This window comes from Hakea prostrata, chromosome 8, assembly GCF_041222555.1.
Source record: "Hakea prostrata isolate BN-2017 chromosome 8, UWA_Hpros_2, whole genome shotgun sequence".
Classification (NCBI taxonomy): Eukaryota; Viridiplantae; Streptophyta; class Magnoliopsida; order Proteales; family Proteaceae; genus Hakea; species Hakea prostrata.
In genome coordinates this window covers 661,232-687,921 of record NC_142607.1, presented here as the reverse complement: position 1 = coordinate 687,921, position 26,690 = coordinate 661,232, and the positions used below count along the sequence as shown (strand labels likewise).

Below are 26,690 nucleotides of genomic sequence, written 5' to 3'. Positions count from 1 at the left end.
CTATTGTGAAGAGAATCGACATGAATGTTCCCACTATTCATGTTGCCTATAGGAGCCAGGTGCGAGTACTTTATGTGGCGCTAGGGTGGCAACAATAAAGAAACTCAAGTTAGGCGCAAGAGGTTGCAACTAGACTAAGACCTATATGGTGTTAAGATGGACATACATTTTGTTGTAAATAGAATGCTCCACCATAGCACGTATATCATACTATGTGTGCTTAGCGATCATTGGAAATGACAGAATGGATCCCTGCTCCCCTGATTGTGTGAGTCCTAGACCTTACGATCCATTAGTGTTCTTAGTGACTTTCGATGACATCATGAAACGAAGGGTTGATGTGGGTACTTTGGGGTGTTACCTATGGTCATGATTGATTCGACCTAAAGGGGCATTACCAGGAAAGGAGTCAATCCTAAGTGTATTGATGGTCTGGGACGAAAGGAAAGGTTCAATTCAACTACACCCTAAAAGTGTTTTCTGGCACCAGCTGTGTGTGTTACAGTAGTGAACATTTTAAGGACAAGAAGGTGATCTCTCAGAGGGATTGAGATACCTTTAGTTTGGTGAGTTTGAATAAACCTAGGACAGTGTGGTATACTAATGCTTATTCGATGTGTTTCTTTGAGTGATGTGCCATTCTAGCCTTCTGGGAAGGTTTATAGTTTGGGGCTCACACATGCAGGTATATCATCGGTCGCACAACCCATTTGCCAGTATGACTTGTAAATGTTTGTGGCTGGGACACGAGTGGTCTATGTATCTGGGATACATAGCAAAGAGATCAATATATGTATATCTCGGATATACATGTGTGTCTAGGACAGAAGAGGTCTATGTATCCGGGATGCATAGCAGAGTGATTGAATGTGTATATATCTGAGACACATTGTGATAGAGAGATTAACACTTGCCCTTGTGCAAGTGGGAGATGTAGGGATTTTATGTTTATTAATTTAAATATATATGCCCAAGGGCAAAACCGGAAAAACACTTTTAGGGCAGTTACAAAATGTAGGTTATATATTTGTAAACCACCGCATCACTAAAGTGTGTGATTCATTCGTAAGAGAGTTTTCCAGAAAAAAGAGGCAGTTCCATCTCCTCTCTCTGTCTCTCCTTGAAATGCAGGAAAGGAGTTCCTTGCTTTAGATCTCCTTACCATCATTTCCACACCGCATTTGGGTTGTTGAATTTGTTCCCTTTCCTAGTGATTGTGGAATCACCCCGGTGGAGCTTTGGTGGAGGAACAAGGATGCGGAATCCAGATTTCTTCCGCTGCAGATACTCTATAATTAGGAAAGGTAATCCAAGTAAGGATCTTTACCCATCAATTATGCAATTGATATATATGGAGTATTAACCTACAGTTTGACCTTGAAGTTGGACATTAAGTATGGTGTTGTTATCTTTGGAAGGCCCTAGGAAGTCAAGTCAGACCTCAATCTTAGTAGATCTAAAGACCCAATGTGAAGGAAGAAGACTTTATGGGACATCTCAGTTGAAGACATTGTGTTTAACCCAAAACCCATGCAGATTGATGATGGTATTGCCCATTTGAAACATTTTTTGTGTTGGAGAAGAAATTGCACACTGATGAAGAAGAACTTGGTTGTTGAACCTAAAGCTTGTTTGGACATGGTTTGAAGGCATCCCTCCATGAAAGGTATGTAGTTTGATGTGTTATGAGAAGCCCATCCAAAGATATTGAGGTTTGGACCATTAAATCCCTATTATGGAGTTGCTGACATGGTTGGTGGAGTGGCCAATCGACCAATAGAGACATCAAGGACAAAATTGGAAATCCTTGTATTTTTAGGAGTTTTTGTTCTATTTAAAGGGGGGAACTCCGTGTTTTTTACTCACAATTAGTTCAAAACCTCTGGAGAACATGGGAAGAACCCTAGAACCACTACTCCAAAGCCGAGGAAGATCTTCAAGCATCCGTTCGAGATTCTTCATCGATTTTTCTTCTACAAAGGATAGTAATCTTCTTGTTTCTTGTTTGATCTATTATTTCTTCTATTCTTCTGATTACTTGATTATGATAAAGGTATTATACTATTGTAACAGCCTCTTCTTTGATTCTCTTTGCCTTAGAGTGAATCCCCCATTCACTCTATGTTCTTGAAACCATATGGTGATGTTTCTTGTTTCTTGATTTCACCTGAGTTCTTTATTACTCCCTTATTGTTTTTCCTACTAAGGTGGTGATTGTGGGAAAGGTCTCACTTCAATGTTACAACCTTTCCTTGGATCCACGTGATTGGTTGGGTGAATCCCTTTCCTTACCTACCTTGGGAATCTGTTAAGTGGTTGATTTTTGGAGGGAACTCTTGGGTAACCCTCATGGGAGGGTAACCAAATTGGTAACCCTAATGTTTATGTTAATTTGGTGAATCCTCCCCAATGCTATACATTGTTTTGAAATACTAAATCTATGTTTCCCTTACTCCCTGTGAACCTACCTTGGGTTATTTTGAGAGTTAATTTTGGGTAACCCCCATGAGAGGGTAACCAAATTAAGGAACCCTAATCCTCTGTTAATTCATTTGGATCCTCCCCAACTCCCTTTCTTGATTATAAACTCCTATTTTCTTGACCTAGGGTGAATCTTTATTCTCCCTGATCTCTCCATGAGATCCTTGGACTATATGCTTTGAAACCCTAATTTGTTGGTTCAATCAACAACCTATATTTTGACCATGTTTGATGCCTAGACCTTCTTAGATAGTCTGAGTATGTCTTTGGGGAACTCCCCTTCAAATTTCGGAGCAATCAGACTTCAAATGAAGAAGTTATGACCAATTTAGGGTTTACAGCCCGTACTGTTCCATTGGTCAACTGGGCCAGGCTGCCAACCAATCGACCGATCACCTGTCTGGCAAGGTTGATTCTTGCTCTTTAGTCTACCTAGTGCTGCTAGCCTCAAATCCGACTCTGTTTGATTCATTTGTCTTCTAATCTTCTAGGTCTTATTCCTAATTATTGTTATATGCTTGTTAAGGGTTTATTTGCTAGTCTTGGACCTCTTCCTCATTATTCTACGGAATTCTTCAAAGATTGTTTAAGGTAAGGATGGTTGATCCCTAGTAACCTAATTTGCAGGTTTACTTGTAATTGAATTAGATTACATGATCATTACTCTATGTTCTAGCAGCTTTCTTATAATTATATTACTGCTGTAGTTTTTCAATTTCAGTAGCACATGTTCTTGTATTTCAATTATTATTTCAGTTATGAATGGTTACATACTTATGTTGTATTATCAGTTGTGCTTGTGAATGACGGGTGTGAAAATGTGATTACCTAGGTTGTGATTGGGGAATGGGGAATGCCCTTTTGGAATTTCTATCTTTGGACACTACTGGAGGTGGTATGGGACCCATTCCTACGGTGCCCCTTGGCACCTTTCCTAATTACTAGTTGACATACCTTGGGCATGTCTAGAAGTGTTTGGCTAGGATGTTCCTGTCATATCAAACCCGATCGGAAGGGAATTGAGATAGAGCGACCCATGGTAGCAATGGGGATTTGTGGGCACTCAAGACTGGTGAAATGATCCATGAGAGGATATAGATCACATTGTAGGGGCCATTCATTGGTACGGTTGTAGTGGTGGAACAAGGGCCTCTGGACATCAAGACCAGTAACCAACCCGTGAGAGAGTGTTGACCTAAACCCCAGCCAAGAAATGTTCAAGAGGGATGCATGACCCATTGCCAACCGGAGAACCCAAGATACTGAGATGGTTGAGGGAGAGTGATTTTGGACCCTACCCATGGGAGTATGGTGCTATGACTTAAAGCATGTTTGCCAATAGAGAACATACATAGAGTTAGAAGTATATATGCATTGTCTGTTTCATATCATGTTGCTTTCTGTATGATTTGCTATCATGTGTTATTATGTTATTATAGATTGAACTGCCTTTCTGAATTCTTTTGAACTCACTCCTTTTTGCAACATCTTCTGTTACACTTTCCTACATGTATTGTTGATTATAATGGTCAGTACTATGAAGACCAAGTTGATGACTCATACAATACCCTAGGTACTAGCTACAGGGACTACGACGGTGAAGACTACTAGTACGAGACTGGAACTTAGGATTAGTCCGACTCTTGCAATTGAGTGCCAGCGACGGGGCATCGTTCTTTATCTTTTGGTTACATTGTTTATAGATTGGAAGAGACTTTAGTTTAGACTTAGTTGGGTTCTGTTATTTTCCCTTTCATTTTGCGAACCGGTTGTAATATTTCTTTCACTTTTGATCTACCTTCTGTGTATGTTTGTGGGGTATATTTCCGCTATACTCTACAATTATCTTTTGATTGGTATCCTTTTCCACACTCTGATGTTATTTTGTGATCCTTCTGAGATCCTTTCTTGACTTTTATTATTAAATTACTTGAATACAATGATTTGTTCTTGCTTTTGATTATGTTATTGTGCTAAGTGGATATGATCGTTCCTAAACTTGATCTTCGGGGCTGTGGATCACTCTTCCGGGTATTCCAAATAGGGTACCGGCTGGTTGGTTATGACAACTAATATTCCAATATATAGAGGTTAATCATATATACATGATCAATTTAAATAAGAGAATTTCATGAATAAGACCTAATGTATTTATATCACTTACAGCAGTAATAGAATTATAAAGAATTGTAAAAATAGCAGTAATCTCATGCAATTCCCAAATCAGAAACTAAGATCATGCAATCTAGGTTATTATGGAAACAACCGTCGTTACCTTAATTAACTTCGAAGAATATTCCAAAGGAACAAGAGATTAGGTTGAAGGTAGGCAAACAAAGCAACAAAAATACATCATTAGGAAAAAGCCCTAGAAGAATTGAGGTCAAACGGATCAAGATGGACAGCAAAAACCACTACTGTCAGCTTTGGCAGCCTGGCTGGGTCAATTGGCTCAGTCGACTAGGCAGTCGATCCAATGAACTATACACAACAGAAATCAAAATTTCGATCCAAAACTCATTTTCTGGGATTCAAAACACTCTGAAAATTCAAGGGGAACTCTAGAATAGTGGTCTAAGATCAAGTAGCATAGCTTAGACATCAACAATGATCATAAACATGACTTTCTAAATCAATTAAAAATAAGGTTTTCATAGAAAACAATCCATGGATTTAATGGAGAGGCTAGAGAGAATAAGGATTCACTCTAGATGAATATCAGTAGTAGATCAAAGATAAGAACGAACATGAGAATGGACCTAACATGCTAAAGAAATCAAAACAAAGGAATGATCATACATTCATGAAGATATCACATGATCTTTTCTTAAAATCAACTATGTAGATCGTAGAAGTGATGGAATGAATGGAGATTCATTCACAACTACAAAGATTGAAGAAGTGGTGTTTGCAAGGATGCAAAACTATCATCATAATCACAAAGATGAGGAACAATCAATGAAGAATAGATCAATGAGAAAATATGATAGCTGAATGAGGAACAATGGATGAAGAACTTGAGAATTTGCAAGTAGATCTTCCACAACACTAAGAGAGGCTTTAAGAGAGGCTTCCCATGTTCTCTAGAGGTTTTAGAAACAAAAGAGGATGAAAATCACGTAGTGTCATTAAATAGAGCATGAAAACCCTAAACAAAAGATCTTACATAGATCCTATCAGCAGTGGGTCGATTGGCCCAATTGACCCACCAGTCGACCCAAGCTGACAACAAGCCCAAGTCAGGGACTTCAAGGTCCAAACCTCATAATTTTCAAAGGGGCTTCTACCAACTCAACAAATAACTCACCTAGCACAAAGGAATGCCTTCAAACCATGTCCAACTAGGCTTTAAGTCTATCAACCAAGCTCTTCTTCATCAATGTGCAGTTTCTTCTCCAACTCTAACAAAGCTTCCAAGTATGGAACACCACCATCAATTTCCATGGGTTCAGGGTCAAACACCATGTCTTCCATTGAGATGGCCCATAGTTTCCGGGTTAGTGTTAGGGCTGGATTTCACATTCCACTTTGACTATCAGCAAAGTACCAAAGTGGTTGCGGGAATGGAACGAGACGCTTTGGTTATCGGAGAATGCTTCCAATGGTGACCCTCTTGAGTTTCCGGCTCTTTCATCATTGAAGTAGCCTTTCGTCACCCTACCCCCCCCCCCCCCCCCATAAGGTTGTTTAAGTCACTATCAACCCTACTAAAGCACCAAAGGTGAGCTCCACCCGGTGACTAATAAAATGGTACTCCTTTCATGTTGTCCTATGGCACTCATGCCTTGGTACTCGTGGAGGTTTGGCAAGCTCTTTAAGGTTATCTCAGTATAATGAAGGTGCAAATGAGAAGGTATTAGGCTTAATTTGGAATTTCTCGATGAAGTCCAAGAAGGAGGGGTATTATTATCTTTTTACCTCAAGGCATAACTTTTTAATTTGAAACCTTCAAAATTCAAATTGTTTTGTCTTGTTTCTCATTTATTTTTTTATAGATTTCTTTTAATCTATATAACCATACATGATTTCAAAACTCAAAAAGAGTACGTGAGAATGCATAAAAATTGTATCTTAACTAAAAGCAAGGGAAAAAATAAAAATGAAACCATACAACCCTAATATGATAGAGGTAATATGGTTTCCCACCATAACAGTACTCTACCACATCCATATCACCACCTTATAATTGGTGATGTGCTATTGGTAACGGTTTGAGTGTTCTATCTTTAACCTTAAAATAGTTTGATCAGTTATAAACAACTCTCAACGTAATGTGTTTCTTCCTATTAATATCTCACCAACAGTTCATCAAAAAACAAAACCCAAAAGACAGTAAAAGAAAGGAGTGCAAGCAATGGAGGTCAAGCACAGTATGCTCACCCTTTTGTTCCTATTTTTCATCTTGGCACTTCCCAATTCATCACAAGGTTTGCAGTTACACCATATGTAGTTGTATATAACACGTTTTGAACAGTTATGTTGCTAACGTTCTCGCTCCCTCTCACTTTCACAGCTAGACTTGATTTTGCAACTGTTGAACGAGAGGTTTATGAAGTTGACTACCGTGGTCCTAGAACCCATCCAAATCCTCCTCCACATCTATCTAGCAAAGGTGCTAAATGAGAGGTTTATGAAACTGACTACCATGGCCCTAGAACCCACCCAAATCCTCCTCCACATCAATAAAGCAAAGGTAATAATGGAAGAACTTTTGCACACCTCCATGGTTGAGGAAAAGATCCCCATAGAGGAAGGGATGGTAATGTAAGATATATTCTTTCTTCAAATTTTGTTTTTCAGGAAAATCCTTGTTTGTTGATATGCTTTATCATTGATGTGATTTAAAGTCATTTCTTTACCGATAGAATTTATAGGATAGACCATAAAGAGATATAGAAGGCTTTTGAATTGCTTGGACTATCTAGTAGTATTGGAAAATCAGAAAAATAGTACGGATGCAGACAAAATCAAATTTCATCTATGATTCTATGTAATATTTTAGTCTTATTGTTCTTGTATTGATAAATAAAGAAGAATATTTGTTTAATTCTTTATGATGCCTCTTTAATCATTAGTTAATTTGTCACATTTAAGTTAATAGAATAATAGCGACAACATTTAAACATAGTTAAAATTTTCAAATGATTTTGCATTAACATAGTAAAAAAATAAAATTTTGGTAATAATTAACAATAATAAACTCAAAATGTGGATTTAAGCCAAAAAAAAATATTGAAAATCTCTATTTGAAGGATTTTAATTTTCTTAATGGGAATAATGTTATACATTACTCTTATGTCCTTCCTTACGTTTAGGAAGGAGGTTCATTCCTAAACACTGACAAGATGCCCCCCCCCCTTCAAATGTACATTGACGAGATGTAAAGGAAAGCATTATATGTTATCCTGAAAGGTATAGAAGTACCACACTCATTGATGTGTAAATAAATTTTCTTTGAAATGGTCCCATATTAAATCTAGAAAAATAAGAAAATACATTCAACAAAATACCTTAATTGAAATTTTTTATCCCCATTGGATTGATCTAAATTTTTTTCCTCAACTGGCCCGATTCCAAATTCAAACTCCAAAGTTCGGCTATCAAATGTCAACTCTCTCACTTTTCAATAGAAATCTAAAAGTTACAAATTCTTGAAACCAAAACATACATTGATTATTATTTATGTATAATTTCATTTTTTTCTCTTTCTAGTGAAAAAATCTTGATTATAAAAATAAATCAATTGTTTTATAGAAAAGGTATGTACAAACTAAAGAACTTGTAACCAAGACATTCTTAGAAGTGTTTGGTTGCTTGATTCCACAAAGTCTACGTTTATGAAATGATGAATTTAAGTTTTTAAACGTTTGTTTTGCAAAGATGTTGATGATCTTACTTAGTTATAAGAAAAACCTTTTTACCCTATATATTTTTCATTGGTGAAATCAGCTCAGTAAATATATAATCACATTTAAGTGATTCCAATAAGAAGGAAGAAAGTACATTTTCTTTTTCCAACAAGGAAGAGAAAAGAAAAAAAATAAAAAATATTAGTATTGTTTTGTATCAGTTCTCATTCTCTATTTTCCAATAAAAAAGAAAGGAAGTTTTCTCAAATCTATTGATTATGAAAAAGATCTACATCATTAGATGTTTTCAAAAGGTTTCCCATATCTATTTTTGCATCTTTTTTCTTTCTAATTTAATGTTTTTTTCTAATTTAAGTATATAATATTAGAATGATAATTTATGTCGTTTAGAATAAAATATTGGTCGAGCGAGAAAATTAGCACCAGATTAGGGATTTGATAATTCTTTTCAAAAATAAAATCTAGTAGATTTAAACTTTTATAAAAATATTTTGTTAGGTAAATCTTTTTAAAATTTATAGATCTAGCAAATTTTTACTTGCAATGATTTTATAAAATTCTTAGTGAAGACAAATTGTCACCATATAAAGTGTTTTGTTTTAGATCCTAGGATTCGTTACTCTGTGGCCACAAGGGCACTAGCTATCAATCAGCCTCTTAAAGAGAGTTTGTCATGATGGAGTATGTTTCCTCAAAATACTCTTTGAATTAAAAGACTCTCCTATTATCGTTACCTTGTTTTGAGAGAACGTATTCCATTATTAGTGTCACACCAACTTGACAGTATCGAGTTCGCCCCGACTATCTATGGATGTGATCCACAGTCACAAGATCAAGTTATACTCTCAATAATAAATAAAGTACACAAAATCACAATCAAAAGCAAGAAATAATTAGTCCATCAATAAGTAAATGTCAAAAATCCCAAATTGAATCTTGAGGAATATCTGAAATGAAGTCTGTAAGCGAAGGCAAAGGAATACTTTAATTAAGGTTTACAATTGTTTTTAGACATTTCATAGGTCTGCTACTCTAATCGTTCTACAAAAGGTGTCATTTCATAGGTCTCCATCTCATATTTCTAGCAGCGAGCTATCATGACCCTATCTTTATTGGTAGGCACCGTAAGAACACTCCAGACATCCACACGAAAGGTTGTGCATATTGTAACTAACTCTCGCTGGCATCACTAGTATCTCTTTAGTGGCAATCTCCCCTGAAAATAGGGTTTCTTCTATATCTGCATAGCCATATGAAAAAAATAAGGAAAATCTACAAGGATGAGTTCTACAAAACTCAGTAAGGCAAGAATCCATGTATACCACAATAACATGAAATGTAGGGACGTAAAGGATGCAATGATATTCTAGGTATATAGCTAATAAACTAACCATGCTAGTCTCCACTTAGGTAGACACATTAAGATGAACACAGCCTCCTCTGATAAGTCTCAAGACTCTGATCCCTCACAAATTTGGTAGCTCTGTTGGGATCCCGCAATATATGGATACGGTCCACATCACACCATGGTTGGGGTTATAGGGCCACACTCTCTCATTTTAACCATTGCTATAAGTACTGGCATCTGCCAGGGTATCCAAACCAATGTAAGGACATAGAGTAACACGCTACATGTGATCCAAATTCCATTCTTCATACGTAGTGTCATTTTGGTCTAATATCCTTACCCATCTAGGAATGTTATTCCTCACAGACTAGCTACCCTTGTTGGATTAACATTCCAGAACCATATAGTCTTCCATATATGCTTTAACGAACACTTTGGTATCTCCTCATGTAGTCTTCCATTTATGCGTTTGTAGAATGCTGGGAAAAATGCCGTCATAACTCACCATTTGTTGAAGGTTATCTCGACTTTCATTCTTCGCCCCCCCCCCCGCCCCATAATGTTGAATCTTGGTTCTGCCCCAACCTACAAGAACAACTCAGATGCAAACTCAGGGCAAGTGGAGGAATTAATATGTTACTCACCTCATTGGAATCATATTTAACAATAAGATATTGAGCCACTATTTTTTAGCTTGGAGAAGACCTATATATATACATCAACTTACTCCAATAATTGAAGCATAAAGAGACGTGCAAGAATAGGCGGTTATGAGTGTTGGAGTGTGGGCTTAACTAATATTGATCTATTACTCAGAAAGGTCCATGTTCACTCACAGTATTTTGGCTAAGGGCATTACTATCACATCCCACCTAATAGTATTGGATTCGCCCTGACAACCTGTGGATGTGATCCATAGTCACAAGATCAAATTACACTATTAGTAATAAATAAAGCACACAATACCACAATCAAGAGCAAAAAATAAATAGTTCAATGAATACTAAGATGTATGTGAAAAAGAGTATGTAAGTGGAAGAAAATAGTTTAATTATGGTTTACATTCATTCTTAAGCATCTAATGAGTCTTTTCCACAAATTGCTTTAAAAAGGTGTCATGAGTCCACCTTTAATCTCTTTATCTCAGTGATGAATAATCATAGCTCTGTCTTTATTAATAGGTGTCGTAAGAGCACCCCAAACTTCCACACGAAACTTTATTCATTGTAACCAGTGCCCATTAGCGTCTCTAGGATAACTTTAGTGGAGTTTTCCAATGGATACTGGTTTACCTCTACACCTGCATAGTCAACCAAGAAAAATAAGGAAATCCACAAGGATGAGTTTTACAGAACTCAGTAAGGCAACAATTCACATATATACTACGATAACAATAATGTAAATATAGGAAGAATGCAATGACATGCTAAGTGTGCAGCTAATGAACTAACCATACTAGTCTCTACTAGGCAAACATGCATTAAGATGAACACCAACCCTCCTCTGGGAAGGTCTCATCACTCTGATCCTTCATGGATTGGTTACCTCTATTGGGATCCCGTGTGTATGGGTATGGTCCACATTCTCTCACCATAACCATTGGTATGAGTACTAACGAATGTTGGGGAGTCCTAACCCAATGCAAGATCATATAGTAACACACTATATGTGGTCCAAATACCTTTCCTCATTTCTAGTGCCTTTTTGGTCCAGTATCCTTCTCCACCAGGAATCTATCCCTCATGGACTGATTACCTATGTTGGATTAACATTTTAGAACCCTATGCTCATCCACATATGCTAAGGTGAATGCCTCTCATGACACCCAAGCCGTATTTTGATGCCCATGAGCCCAACCTTCAACATATGTAACTCTAATAGTGCATGATAACAATGAACTTGTGTCTCCTCATAGATTGATTACCTCTTTTAGACACCCATAGGACCCACCCACTTTCATCATGGGTCACTTGACTTCAATTCTGTTTGCGAAAGGGTAGTAGCATATGACGGGTAACCTAACCATGTATCTAGACTTCGCAAATATGCATACACAATAGCTAAGAAATGCACTAAGGGTATCAAGGACAATGGCTAGACCATAGCCCTTAATATATAAGGCTAGGACTACCAATCATTATGTCACATCATGGAATAAAGTAAAGAGTGATCATAAATATTCATGATTCACATAAAATAAATAATCATGCATAAACAATAATTACAACATACCAATATATTATATATGCTTGGAATATTAAAGAAATCTGCATATCAAAAAATCTAGTATAATGTAATTGTTTCTTTACCTGTCTTTATGGATAAAATTTGATAAATGACCTAGTTCCACACAACCTAGCACTCTAGCAGATCCCAACAAGTCCTATGATCATGCCTACATAGTTACATTTATGCTTAGAAATAAAAAAATACCAAATCCAACTTCAAAACATACTTTGGGACAGGAGTAGTTGCCTAAGCCAGTTGCTTGTTGGTTCAATAGACCGCTTGAAGCAATTGCCTGGCTAGATAGACAAGTCAAAAAGTCCAATCTTTGATGTCCCATTCTTAATAGGCTTTGGGATGACACTAGGCTAAAATTACATCCTTGAATCCCAAAATTAATTTTCCCAACTTCGAATCACAAAAAGCTAAGCAAAACTCATATATAAAAATTAAAACTCTCTTCAAAAGTATTCGCCATTAAAATAGATATATGATCTATTCTCCCAGTGTGATTTGATCGGGATCAAACACAAATAAGTATTTTTCCGATATCAAATCCTCTTCCAATAGAGGCTTTGCAAGAATAACTACACTCAAAATAATAGAATATCGAAGGGAGAGAGCGTAGTTAGTCTTGTGAAATCCCACAAAATCCCAATCGGGAAATCCATAGTGTAAATCCGAAGACCCAAAGTCAAGGAAGAAGACAGCTGTGGACTATTCAAATTTGAACCCATTAGGTCTAACCTAGAACCATTGAAGGTTGTTAATGAAGATCCTAGTGTGGAAACTCCATATGGATTGGAAGAAGAGGTGACTTGAATGAAGTTGGACTTGGGAAGTGGACTTGGACTATAGTGTTGGCACCTTTGGAACGTCCTATGAAATAAGGTAAGACCCTTCTTTAAGTTGGTGAAGAACCCAAGTGAAGCCCGAGGCTATTAGATACCAAAATTCAGCATTTTTGCACCTTGGCATTGCTTGGTCAATCCAATCGACCAAGGCATTTGACCAAAGCATCCTTTGGCGCAGAATTGTTTATTTTTGGAAGTTTAAGGTTTTGAAGTCCTATTTATATGTAACTTTGGACTAAACCTAAACAAGTTGCCTCTGAACTTTTGGAGAATGTGAGAAGAACCCTAGAGCCTCCTCTTCAAGCCCAAGGTTGATTTCAAGCATGCAAGCAAAGTTCCTCCATTGATTCTTCTTCTACAAGGTTAGTATTCAATACAATACTTCATTGATTTATTCTCTTTACTATTTTTACTATTTGTTTTGATCATGAGGAAGGTCCTACACTATTGTAGTGATCTAGTCTCTGATCCTCATAGTCTTAGAGTGAACTCCCATTCACTCTACTCTTTCCTTAGACAATATGGAGTATTTTCAATGTTTTGATCTAGCATGAAACCATGATCTATTCTTAATGTTGTTACTTGATTCTAATCTATGTTAGATCTACTTCTAGATAATTTCTATGCATGATCTACTGTTTTCTTACCTTTAGAATGAATCCCCATTCATTCTAGCCTTTATGTGAGAATCCACAGATTAATCCTATTAGGTGATTTATTAGGATTCTATTCCAATGACCTTGTTTGATGTTTAGATCATCATAGATTGTCTCCATATGTTATTTTATAATTTTTCTATTAATCTTAGAGTGTTCCTGTCACACCCCACCCGTCTGTCTCGGTTACCCGTCCGATAACCCGTGGGTGCGATCCTTCACAAGATCCAAGGTTTTAGTCTATCAACAATATTTAAGACAAATAAAGATAATCAAGAGCAAAGAATATTCAATAACTGAATTAAATGAATTACAGGAGTCCAAAATACTCCAATATCCAAGGAAAGAAATAAAGTATAACGAATAAAACAAAAATGAGGGCAGCGGAATAATTCAAAAGTGTTTATATCAGTTTCTTTCCAGTTTGCTTTTCTAAGTCAATGAACTTAGACTCAAGTTTAATAAGGTGAGGGGACCTCCAATTCTTCTCTAGTCTCTGTGTGAACTGCCTGACCACCTTTCGCCTTTGACCATCAACCGGTGCGATAAGCGCACTCCATGCACCCACAGGAACTCCCGCACATGCTATTTCCATCTCCCACTGGCGGTGCCACATCCTCTTCATACGGGATGGTTCCTTCATAGGAAACCAGCCCATCTTCAGATATAATTCCTTCTTCTATGCAGGCTATAAACATACAAAGAATAAAGGAATGAGTTCTAAAGAACTCAGTAAGAAACAATCATAAATCTCATCCATCATCCAATAATGCCATGATACAAAAGTAATATGAATGAATGCAAAATATGAATGATACTATGATTTCTAACTATGCAAGTCTCTAACAGTTGACATGCTTTAAGATAAACACCAGCCCTCCTCTGGGTAAGTCTCATCACTCTGATCCGGCAATGACTGGTTACCTCTGTAGGGATCCGGGGAAAAAGGGAAAGTCCACACCTGGCTCACAAACCATGGTTAGGGGTTAAGTCAACACTCTCTCACCTCGACCATTGGTAATGAGTACTGGCGCATGTCGGGGTTTCTAATCCAATGCAAGGTCATAATGGTTACATGTCTACATGAAGTCCAGATACATCCCCTATGGCACCAACCAACTCGGTTCAGTATCCTTCGCAACCTAGGAGTAAGAATCCTCACGGACTGGCTACCTCTGTTGGACTCCACTCCTTAACCCTAGGTCATCCACATATTATTGGGGCGGATGCTCTCATGATTCCTCACGACACCCGGTCCGGTCCTTGGACATCCATGAGCCCAACCCTAACATATGCAACCCTACCATTTATATGACTAACAGTGGACCACCAAGTCACATCACTGTCATCACGGGTCACTCGGTTTCAATCCCCCTACCGAAAGGGTAGTAGCATGTGGGGTACCTAGCCATGCAATCTAGACTCATCCTAATAATGTCATCAATTAATCATGATAGTGCTGAAGGCATCAGCAGGCATGTGTCCCATTCCACAGCCTTCTGATATCCCCAGCCAAGATATCCCAAAAGGAACACCTCAACTATCATAACCATATACCAATTACCATCATCATATAACATTCACAATTCACCAGGTAATTATGAAATCAAGGCAAACAGCAGTAGTATATCAGAATTAAATACAACTATAGCAGCATATAATAATAGAAATTAAGACTAACAACTATCAGATTAACATGTTCAAGTATATGTAGATAGATAAGGTAGATTGTCCTTACTTGCATATAATTGGAATGTCTGTAAAATGGAATCCAGTAACTATTAGAAGACTTTTCTTTCAAACAATAAACACCTAAACACAAGGTTATTAGAATATATAAGTCACATGAATCAATTTGAATCAGAACCAAATGTCAATTGGTCACTGTTTACCAGCCGGTCGCTTGGGCCGGTCGCTTAGGTTGAGCGACCGCCACTAGTGACCGCCCCAAAAACAGTGAGTTTCAATCCGAAACTCAGGCTTCCGATTACTCAATTTCAATTCGGATTTCGAGTAATCTTGACATAAGTCTCGAATCAAACACTCCCTAAGCCAAAAGGGTGAGGAAAAACTAACCATTACCATCAATAGATTACCCATAACCCTCCCCTTGACTGAATTAACCATCTCACGGAAACAGGGTTTCGTTTACGGTTATTCCATCTCAAGTAGATTAAAAAGAGAGTTAAAATATCCAAGGGGGTAATCACAAAGACGAGGGAAAAAGGGTTAATTCTAATTTAATGGACAAAGAGAGTAAAGAACGAAGGGTTAATTCAATACCTCACGCCAGAGAGTCAGAGAAGGAAAGAACTAATCTTCCAAGTCACTGTCACTACTCCAAGGACTCTTTCGGATCTTCCCCACAGCCGTCTAACCTCCCAAATAAGCAACCACGAATAAAGTATTCATTAATTAGACGGAGGTTGCCTTTTATAGAAGTCAGGGGGCAAAATAGGGCAAAATCCCTGAAAACAGACCGGGCGGTCGCTTGGGCCGGTCGCTTAGGTTGAGCGACCGCCACTAGTAACCACCCCCATGTAATTTGCCATACAAGGGTGCTTTTACTAGGGGGTTGATACCCAAGGCCAACCTAGCCCTAAATAAGAGATGGGGGAGATCTTACCTTCATTCCGGACATCCCTGAACAACACCTGACTTTCAGAATTCCAAAATCCAACCAAGGAAGGCTCTTCAGATAAAGGATCCAGATCCATGGGTCCCGGGTATGGATCATGGGCGTCAATCAGGACACTCCACAAGTTCACCCGACTAGACCTTCGGGTTCTCGGACCTAAAATACAGATCTCGGGTTAGAAATATGGGGGGGGGGGGTTACAGTTCCGATGTCATTTGAAGAGTTTCTAACCAATTTTGGAGTTTTATGTACGTACAACATACCCTTGGTCGATCGGCTTGGTCGATCCAATCAACCGAGGGCCAATCAACCAAGGAGGTCTGTGATGGCAACTTTCTCCAGTTTTGCTCCATTTTGTCTCCGATCGTTAGGGTTTGTTCCTTATGTTCTATACATGTTTGCTTAGGGTTATTTTGGAGATTTAGGATTTGCCCTTTGATCTCTTTCTCATAAACTACCAATCGAATATAAGGTGAGTACGTTCACGCACAATTGACATTATTGCACTCTATATGTTGTTAGAACTTGTGTGCATATGTTAGCTCCTATTTTCGGTCAACCAATCAATTCCAAGAATGACATCAAAGTTTTTCATATCAAGGATCACTAAATTGGCTTTCAGATTCTTCTCACAAATCGAAACAAGACAATCATCTATCACTTTATCTAGTTTCACAACTGATCTAGTAGGAGTACTAATCATCAAACAACTAGCCAAATTCTTGGGTAACAAGTAAGTATTTCGAGGCACAAATGAATGATTGAGATGCACTCGTATCAAATAGTACAAATATAGGAAAAGAAGCGACTAACAAAGTACCTATCACAACTTCATGGCTTGCATCTTGTTCAGTACTAGATATACTAAACACTTTTCGAGGCATAGGGGCAGCAGGTATACTCTTTGCTACAGGAACATAGGGCTGAATAGGCTTCTTGGGACAAGTACGCACAAAATGTCCAGGGCTGCTTACAAAGAAAGCAAACTGGCTCCCTTTGTCCAGCTGAAAGTGCTACAACTGGATACTTCTGACCCAAAGGTCTAAGGTTCACATTCACTAGCCTAGAATTTGGAACATTCACAATCGGTCTATTCCCATTGAACTGACGTTGCTGTCCAGCAGGTGGAAAACTAGAGTTTTGGCCTACACTCCTTGGCTGAAAAGTAGGAGTAGGATATGGTGTAGGTCTAGTGAACCTTCTCTCCGTATGGTCAACCAAACCAGAGTTCCTTTGCTGCCACGTTCTTTGCACATGTGTATTTTCTTTCTCAGTTTCTTCAATCTTCTTTGAAACTTGAACTACCTGAGCGTAGCTCTTAATCGGAAGAACAATAAGATAAGCCTTGATTGCAGCATGCAATCCAGAATTTCTTCACCTTGGCACGATCAGGTTTCAAAGAATTTGGGGCAAAGAAAAAGAGTTCTTCAAATTTCTGTTGGAACTCCAACACAGACAAAAGTCCTTGCACAAGGCCATGAACTCAGCTTCCTTAGCATCAATCACTGCTTTAGGTAAATAATTCTTACAAAATGCCTCTTTGAAAATTTCCCAAGTCAGTACACCAGTATGCAAATCTTCCAAGATAGGACGGATAGAGGTCCACCAAGCATCGGCTGAATCTTCTGTTCGGCAAACAAGATCTTTTGTGCCTGAGAGCAGTGCAGATGACGAAATGCTTTCTCTTATTTCCTCAGCCACTTATTAGGGAACAAGGTGTCCTTAATAACACCAGTGAAACTAGGCACTTGCATCTTCAGAAAACTTTCCATCAAATGAGTGTGAGGAGTTCCAACTAACCATTCCGCATTAGGGACTGCGGTATGAGGATTTCTATTCGCACCAGTATGAGTCTCATTATGAAGTTTCATGAAACCCGTCATCATTTGGTTGAACCGGTTCGACTGCTGCTACATGATGTTGGCAATATCACGGAAACTACCCACTTCTAGAGCATTATGTATACCAGTCGTATTCTCACCACTCACATGGGGTCGCTGGCCAGTACTACCATTAGGAGTATCTCCATGAAGTACCTCCTCATTTCCAGTACTATTAGAACCAATATTGTGATTCCTTAGCGCAACCATTTTGCAAAACCGAAACAATTCAAACAATGAAATTCAAATATGTCAGCAACAATCACTCAACCTTAGTCTTAACATATCCAAATAAGGCTTAAAATCATCAATATAATCATCAAATAGTCATTCATGAATCATATTTCAAAATCCCCAAAATTCCCCAAAATTTGAAATTTTAACACACTGGGTCGATTGACCCAGTCGACCCAGGCAGTCGACCCACATACACAGTACGTGAAAAACAACTTAAAATGCCCATTTCTCATATCAAACTCATTTCATAACACAAGACTTCATGGGGGAGCTCTAGGGAAAGGTATCCCAAGGTCTTCAAGAGTCATTCTAAGCCATTTTAGCATCAACAACAACTCTCATACATTCTTGCAACATCAAACTAAGGTAAACATTCTTCTTCGCTTAACAACTTCAAATCTATCATGCATTCTTCAAATACTATGATTTACTTGTTGTAAAGGTTAGGAATCATGTCTAAGAACATTTAGAAACATGTTCTAGGAGATTTAACACAATGCCATGCCTTTACAACACTTGCTAGCAAATACATAGTCTCTTGTGAACGATTTCTTACCCGAAATCCATCTTTTGAAAACTTCTCTCATTTTCAAACCACAAAGAGTTTTGACTTCAAATCAATACCTACATACTTGCAATTATATGATAGAGATGTGTGTGCAATTTGATTGAGCCAAAACCAAACTTCCAAAAATCACATTTTGACCTAATTTGGGAATTTCCCCCCTTTCATCCTTGCTGAATTTTGACTTTTAAACCAACAAATTGAAAGGTTTTTCTCAAATAAAACATACTTACACACCATTCTAAGTACCATGCATATGCTAGTATGTTCAATTTGAAATTTTGTCAAAATTGAAAATTTTCGAAAAATTATAAAAAGGCCCTTCATGCATAATTTTTGTAGAAACTACTAACATCATGTTCCTTTTGTCTTCTCTATAGCTACACATACACTATGCCTCCACGCAGTCGTCAAATGGGTTGTAGGAGGGGCAGAGGCAGAGCCAAAGGCCAGGTGTCACATCCACCTAGCCGGTACCCTACATGGCATACGCGGGTATGTGATCCACAATCCCAAGGATCAAGTATCGAGCAACCATACCTCCCACATACGCGACAACACAATCATGAACAATAAATAAAACAAGGTCAAAGCATATACACGAAGAAATCATGATAAGGATAGGAAATAATATAATCAGAGTGTGGAATTAAACAATACCAGTGTATAAAATCAAAAGGAGAGAAAGTGAGCGGAAATCACTCCTTCAGAAACAACGGAAAGTATGATCAAATCAAAGTTAAGTTTTACAGATCCAAGTCTTCAAAGAGACAAAACAATATAAAAGTCTACACAATTGTTTCCTTAGTCTTATACAAAATGTCTTCGTAAGTATAAACATATGAGACCAAGCACGGCCGCTCCCACACTAAAGTCGAACTAATCCTAGAATGAAGCAAAATCACCCTCGGTATCTTCATTGTAATCTTCATGGTAGCTAGTACCTTGAGGGTAGTATGCCTCATCCGGGTGTGTCTCTGTGTAGGTGCCATCGTATCCTTCTGTACCTGTAGAGTAGTCTAACAAAACATTTGCACAGAAAGGAATGAGTTCGAAAGAACTCAGCAAGGCAGTTATTCCATAATACATAAGTCACATGATACAAGGCATAACATGATGCAAGATGATATGAAACAGATGATACAAATATGATTCTAACTCTACATATGCTAGTCTCTATGGTAGACATGCTTTAAGTCATAGCACCATACTTCTTTGGGTAGGTCTCAAATCACTCTTCCCTCAACCATCTAGGTATCTTGGGTTCTCCGGTGGTACTTTGGTTCTGCATCCCTCGGGACAATCCATGGCTAGGGTCCAAGTCACCACTCTCTCACATCACCATTGGTATAAGTATTGGCGCATGCCACGGTAAAGCCTAGCCCAATGCAAGTCATCTACTCAGTCATATCAAGTCAGATCTGGATACATCCATTCCTTGCTGCTGGCGATCCTTTCCGGTATCCTTCACACTAGAGTCATCATAGTCCCTGACTACGAACTCATCAACCCTATTGGCCACCCACAAATAGTAGACGGGAAGCTCTCACGTCCTCTCACGGATATAATTCACCGGTCTTGAGCGCCCATGAGCCCAAGTCTAGCTATTTGCAACCCTACCAATAAATGTCCTCTAACGAGTATCCACAATGTGATTTATGTCCTCTCACGGGTTGATTACCGGTCTTAAGCACCCATCAAACCACACTACTACCACGGTTTATTCGGTCCCAATTGCCTTGCGATTCAGGTCTGATACAACAAGGACATCCTAGCCACTAGACAAGTCCTAAGTATGTCATCCAATAGTCTGGGAAAGCGTCGATGGGCATCTTTTGAGAACATCCCATACTATTCCCTCCAATGTCTAAGGACAAAAATGTCAAAAGGACATTCCCAAATCCCAAATCATACTTATCCAATCACATTCTCAGTTTCATCATATCATACATAAATGACATTTCATCATCATGAAAGATATGTCATAACATCACTGATCAATCATATATGTAATTAACAAGAATGAATAGACATGATAAACAAGAGTATATAAACATGGTACTACTGTCCTAAAACATGTACAGCAATCATATGATGTTCAAATACAACAAAGAAGCTGGGCCTACTAAGTTGCCAACATCGATGTAATATTCCCATAGTCTATGTAGTATGGCGATAACTATCCTTACCCTGAGTCGATGTGAAGCTAATCCAATAATCACAAGAGAATGATCCAAAGATGGTATTAAGACCCTAGACAAACATAGATGAAAGATTAGAGAAGAAATCGGCAAAATCAGAGGTGGAATGGATCAATTCTGGGAAATACACAATTCAGCAACTGATTGGTTGGCTGACTCAGTCGACCAAGTGAACAGTGCGGGGGTGAATAGTGAATTTTGGCCCAAATCGATCTTCCGGAGCTCGGATCACTCCAAAATTTGGAGGGATTGTTTGTAACAGTATAAGAACACTATCTAGCAAGTAATTAGTATAATCTAATGGTCTAATTAGGAATCCCCAAATTGAAACCCAAAGTTCTATACATAAGAATCATAGCTTTCAATTGAAATCAAATGAAATTGCAAGGGCAATTAAGGAATTAGCTAGGGAAAGTGTTAATCAATAGATTACAATAAAATGCTAGCAAGAAATTAGACTTAGCATACTTCATACTTCAGTTTAGAACAAGAATACAAGATGCTAAGAAGAGAATCATGGAAATGCATATACAAGAATCAAAATGAGAGCATAGCATAGGTAGAAATGGAATGAGCTTATGCATTAGCAAAGAATGAACACTTGAAGTGGTGGTTGCAAGGTTGTAGCACAAACTTCAAGGTTACAACATCAAGAAGAAGAAGAGAATAGAATAGAATAGAGAGCAAGAGAGAGAAATCATAGGCTATGTGCTTATGTCTTGATGCTTATAACTTAGTGAACATAGCCTCTTAATTGCTTTTGAATATCATACTGCTATACATGTTTTAGATCAGTAGTATTGTGATTTCATATACTCTTGTTATAATGAATTATTATTCTTGCTACTTGTATATATGATGGATCATTTCGATGTTATGATTTAACTTCAATCATGACAATGTATTAAATGTATGCAATATGAGGGACTTGAGTATGTGATTGCTTAAGTATAACTTGGGATTTGGGGAGTGTCCTATTGATGCTTCTATCATTGGGCATCGGAGGGAATAGTATGGGATGTTCTCCGAAGATGCCTATCGACATTTTCCCAGGTTATTGGATGACATACGTAGGATTGTCTAGTTGTTTGGCTAGGATGTCCCTGTCGTATCAGACCCGAATCAGAAGGGCATTGAGATCGAACGACCCGTGGTAGGGTATGGTTTGATGGGCGCTCAAGACCGGTAACCAACCCATGATAGGATATAAACCATACTACGGATACCCAAAAGGGGCCATTTATTGGTAGGGTTGCAAATAGCTAGACTTGGGCTCACGGACGCTCAAGACCGGTAACCAACCAGTGAGAGGACGTGAGAGCTTCCCGTATATTATTTGTGGATGACCAATAGGGTTAATGAATCCGTAGTCTAGGACTATGCTGACTCTAGTGTGAAGGATACAAAGGATCGCTGAGGGTGAGGAATGGACGTATCTGGATCTGACATGATATGACTGAGTAGAAGACTTGCATTGGGCTAGGCTTTGCCGTGACATGCGCCAATCTTAGACCAAATGCTGATGTGAGAGAGCGGTGACCGAAACCCCAGCCTTGGATTTGTCCCCAGGGATGCAGAACCCAATTCCCCAGCTTGAGTGATCGAGACCTACCCAAAGAACTATGGTGCTATGACTTAAAGCATGTCTACCTTAGAGACTAGCATTCATAGAGTTAGAACCATATTTGCATCATGTGTTTCATATCATATTGCATCATGTTGTGGTCTGTATCATATGGCTTATGTTTTATGGAATAACTGCCTTGCTGAGTTCTTTTGAACTCGTACCACACTGGTCACGGTGTACAAGTTGATAAAGACTAATAGTCTGAGATTGGGACTTATCTGGTGTAATAACCCCCATATTTCTAACCCAGGATCCGTATTGCAGGTTCGAGAACCCAAAGGTTTTGTTGGGGAAATTTTTCGAGTGTCCGGATAGAAGTCCATGATCCATACCCTGAACCAATGGATTAGGATTCTCTGTCTGAAGAGCTTGCTTTGCTTGGTAGTCGGACTTCTAGAAGGCAAGTGATGTCTGGAGATGTCCGAAATGAGGGTAAGATCTCCCCCATCTCTTCTTTGGGGCTAGGTTGTACTTGGACATCAACCCCCTAGCAAAAGCACCCTTGTATGGCAAAATATATGGGGGCGGTTACTAGTGGCGGTCGATTGAACCAATCAACCGCCTGGAGCGACCGCCTTGTTCTGATTTCGGGGTTTTGCCCTATTTTTCCCCCTGACTTCTATAAATAGTAACCCTCGCCTATTTTACGAATATTTTATTCTTGGTTACTGTTTTTGGAGGTTAGACGGTTGTGGAGAAGTGCCAAAAGCATATTTGAAGTGCTGTTGGAGTCCCAGAAGGTTTTACTATTAGTCATAGTCAATCCAGTTGAGGTAAGTAGTTCCTTGTTCACTTATGTTTCACCTTCTTCTATGAATAAAGTAGATTAGTATTCATCTTTGGTTGTTCTTGATCCTTCTATTGCATCGCCTACCATTTTGTTAATCTTGGTGAGATCAGATCCGAAAACGAAACCCTGCTTTCGTGAAAAGGGTTGATCTGATCAAGGGAAGGTTTTTGGATAATCCAATTATGATGATTGTTAGGTTTCCTTTCACCCAGTGGTTATGGGAGTAATAGATTTGAGATTTGGACTATGATCATCCAAAATTCGGATTGAAAACGGATGATCAGAAGCCTGAGTTTCAGATTGAAACTCTGTTTTTTGGGCTGTCAGTAGTGGCAGTCACTCAACCTGAGTGACCGGCTAGTAAACAGTGACCAATTGACTTTTGGTTTTGATCCGATTTGATTCAATTGACTTATACCTTATTGTAAAGATGTGTATAGGTGTTCTCTGTTTGAAGAGAAATTTTTATAATTGTTTACGGATTTCTTTTTACAGACAAATTACTTATATGCAGGTAAGGGCATAGAATCCTATCAAATAGACTTGAACATGCTAGTCCAGTGTCTGTTAGTATTAGCCTTTCATTTTATATGCTGTTGTAATCATGCCTCACATGCTGATCTTGTTATATTACTATTGTTTATCTTGTTTACATATATACTTTGTTGATTATAAATGTTATATACTGATGATGGTTAGTATGTGGTTCTGATGGATGAGGTATTCCTCTAGGATATCTTAGCTTGGGATATCAGAAGGCTGTGGAATGGGACACATGCCTGCTAATGTCTCCATTACTGTCATAACTATTGGATGACATTCTTACGTAGAGTCTAGAGTTGCATGGCTAGGTACCCCACATGCTCCTACCCTTTCGGTAGGGGAATTGAAATTGGATGACCCGTGATGACAGTGATGTGACGTTGGTCCACTGTTGGTCATATAAATGGTAGGGTTGCATATGTTAGGGTTGGGCTCATGGACATCCAAGGAACGGACCGGGTGTCGTGAGGAGTCATGAGAGCATTCCGCTCCAACAATATGTAGATGACCATAGGGTTATGGAATGAATTCCAATAGCGGTAGCTAGTCCATGAGGATTCTCATTCCTAGGTTGCGAAGGATACTTGAACGAGTTGGTTGGTGCCATAGGGGATGTATCTGAACTTCATGTAGACATGTTACCTGTATGACCTTGCATTGGATTAGAAACCTCAACATGCGCCAGTACTCATTGCCAATGGTCGTGGTGAGAGAGTGTTGACTTAACCCCATCCATGGTTTGAGAGCCAGGTGTGGACCTTCCATTTTGCCCAGGATCCCTACAGAGGTAACCAGTCCTTGTCGGATCAGAGTGACTAGACTTACTCAGAGGAGGGCTGGTGTAATATCTTAAAGCATGTCAGCTGTTAGAGACTTGCATAGTTAGAATCATAAGTATCATTCATACTTTGCACTCATTCATATCATTTATGCATTTCTGATTTGTTGGATGTTTGGATGGGAATTGTAATTGTTCTTACTGAGTTCTCCAGAACTCACTCCTTTATTTGTATATGTTTTATTAGTTTATGTAGATGGAGGAAATGTGTCAGAAGATGGATTGGTTTCCTATGAAGGAACCTTCCCGTATGAAGAAGATGTGGCACCCACAATGGGAAATGGAGATAGTGTAACATCCCGCCCTAAATCCACCAAGGGGGTACCCTATATGGATTACCCGGAGAGTGAATCACGGTCTCGCCGATCATGTTTAGGAACGATCATAGCCACTTAGCACAATAATATAATCAAAAGCAAGAATAATTCCTTGTATTCAAATAATTTAATAATAAAAGTCTAGAAAAGATCTCAGAAGGTTTCACAAAATAATATCGAGTGCGGAAATTATACAAATAGGACAAATAGTCAAAGTGTGAAATGGAGGGAGGAAACCCATCCTATAATAATAGCGGAAGGTAGATCGACTAAAATTAAGGGTTACAACCGATTCCCAACATGACAAGGGAACAGACTAAACTACGATCTCAACAAATTTTAAAAAGAAAATGGGACGATATCCCAACACTAGCACACAAGTGCAAAGGCCGAACTGCTCCAGATAAGTACCAATCTCGGACTACTAGTCTTTATCAACTTGTATACCATGACTAGTGGGGTACGGGTCATCAACTTGGTCTTCAGAGTGTTGACCATCATAGTCAACAGTGGTGGTACTGCAGAGAGTCTAACAAAAATGTTGCAAAAAGGAGTGAGTTCAAAAGAACTCAGCAAGGCAGGTTATTCCACAATAACATAGATACATGATACAAAACATAGCATGATGCAATATGATATGAAACACATGATGCAATTATGATTCTAACTCTATGTATGCTAGTCTCTATGGTAGACATGCTTTATGTCATAGCACCATACTTCTTTGGGTATGTCTCAATCACTCAAGCCGGTGGGAATTGGGTCCTGAAACCTTCCGGACAACCTTGGCTGGGGTGTCAGTCACCGCTCTCTCACATCACCATTTGGTCTAAGTATTGGCGCATGCCAAGGTAAAGCCTAGCCCAATGCAAGTCTTCTACTCAGTCATATCAACTCAGATCCAGATACGTCCATTCCTCGCCCCGGGCAATCCTTTCCGGTATCCTTCACACTAGAGTCAGCGTAATCCCGATTACGGACTCATCAACCCTATTGGTCATCCACAAATAGTAAACGAGAATCTCTCACATCCCCTCATGGATATGACCCACCGATCCTCCAGCGCCTGTGAGCCCAAGTCTAGCTATTTGCAACCCTACCAATAAATGGCCCCTTTCGTGTATCCGTAGCATGGTTTATGTCCTCTCCCGGGTTGGTTACCAGTCTTGAGCGCCCATCAAACCATACACTACCACGGGTCGTTCGGTCTCAATGCCCTTCCGATTCGGGTCTGATACGACATGGACATCCTAGCCATACATCTAGACAAGTCCTATATATGTCATCCAATAATTCGGAAAAGCGTCGATGGGCATCTTTGGAGAACATCCCATACTATTCCCTCCGATGTCCAAGGACAGAAATGTCAATAGGACATTCCCCAATCCCAAATCATACCTATTCAATCACATTCTCAATTCCATCATATCATACATAGATGACATTTCATCATATAGAAAGTACATACCATAACATGATCAATTACATATGAATTTATTAAGAATACATAATCATGATAACAAAAGAATATGTAAACATGGCACTACTATACTTGAAGTACTTATAACAGTCATATACTATAGGAAATACGATAAAGAAGGTAAATCTACTAAGTCTCT

General features: G+C 38.7%; 1 protein-coding gene across 1 annotated transcript in view; it reads right to left on the bottom strand.

Annotated features, from left to right (window-relative positions):
• Positions 1-19,640: 19,640 nt before the first annotated feature.
• Positions 19,641-26,690, bottom strand: part of LOC149006155 (G-type lectin S-receptor-like serine/threonine-protein kinase CES101) — an 11,625-nt gene continuing 4,575 nt past the window's right edge. The window contains exon 6 of the mRNA XM_089165353.1: positions 19,641-19,762. Coding sequence (XP_089021479.1) covers positions 19,641-19,762 — 122 coding nt within the window. The remainder of the gene's footprint in view (positions 19,763-26,690) is intronic.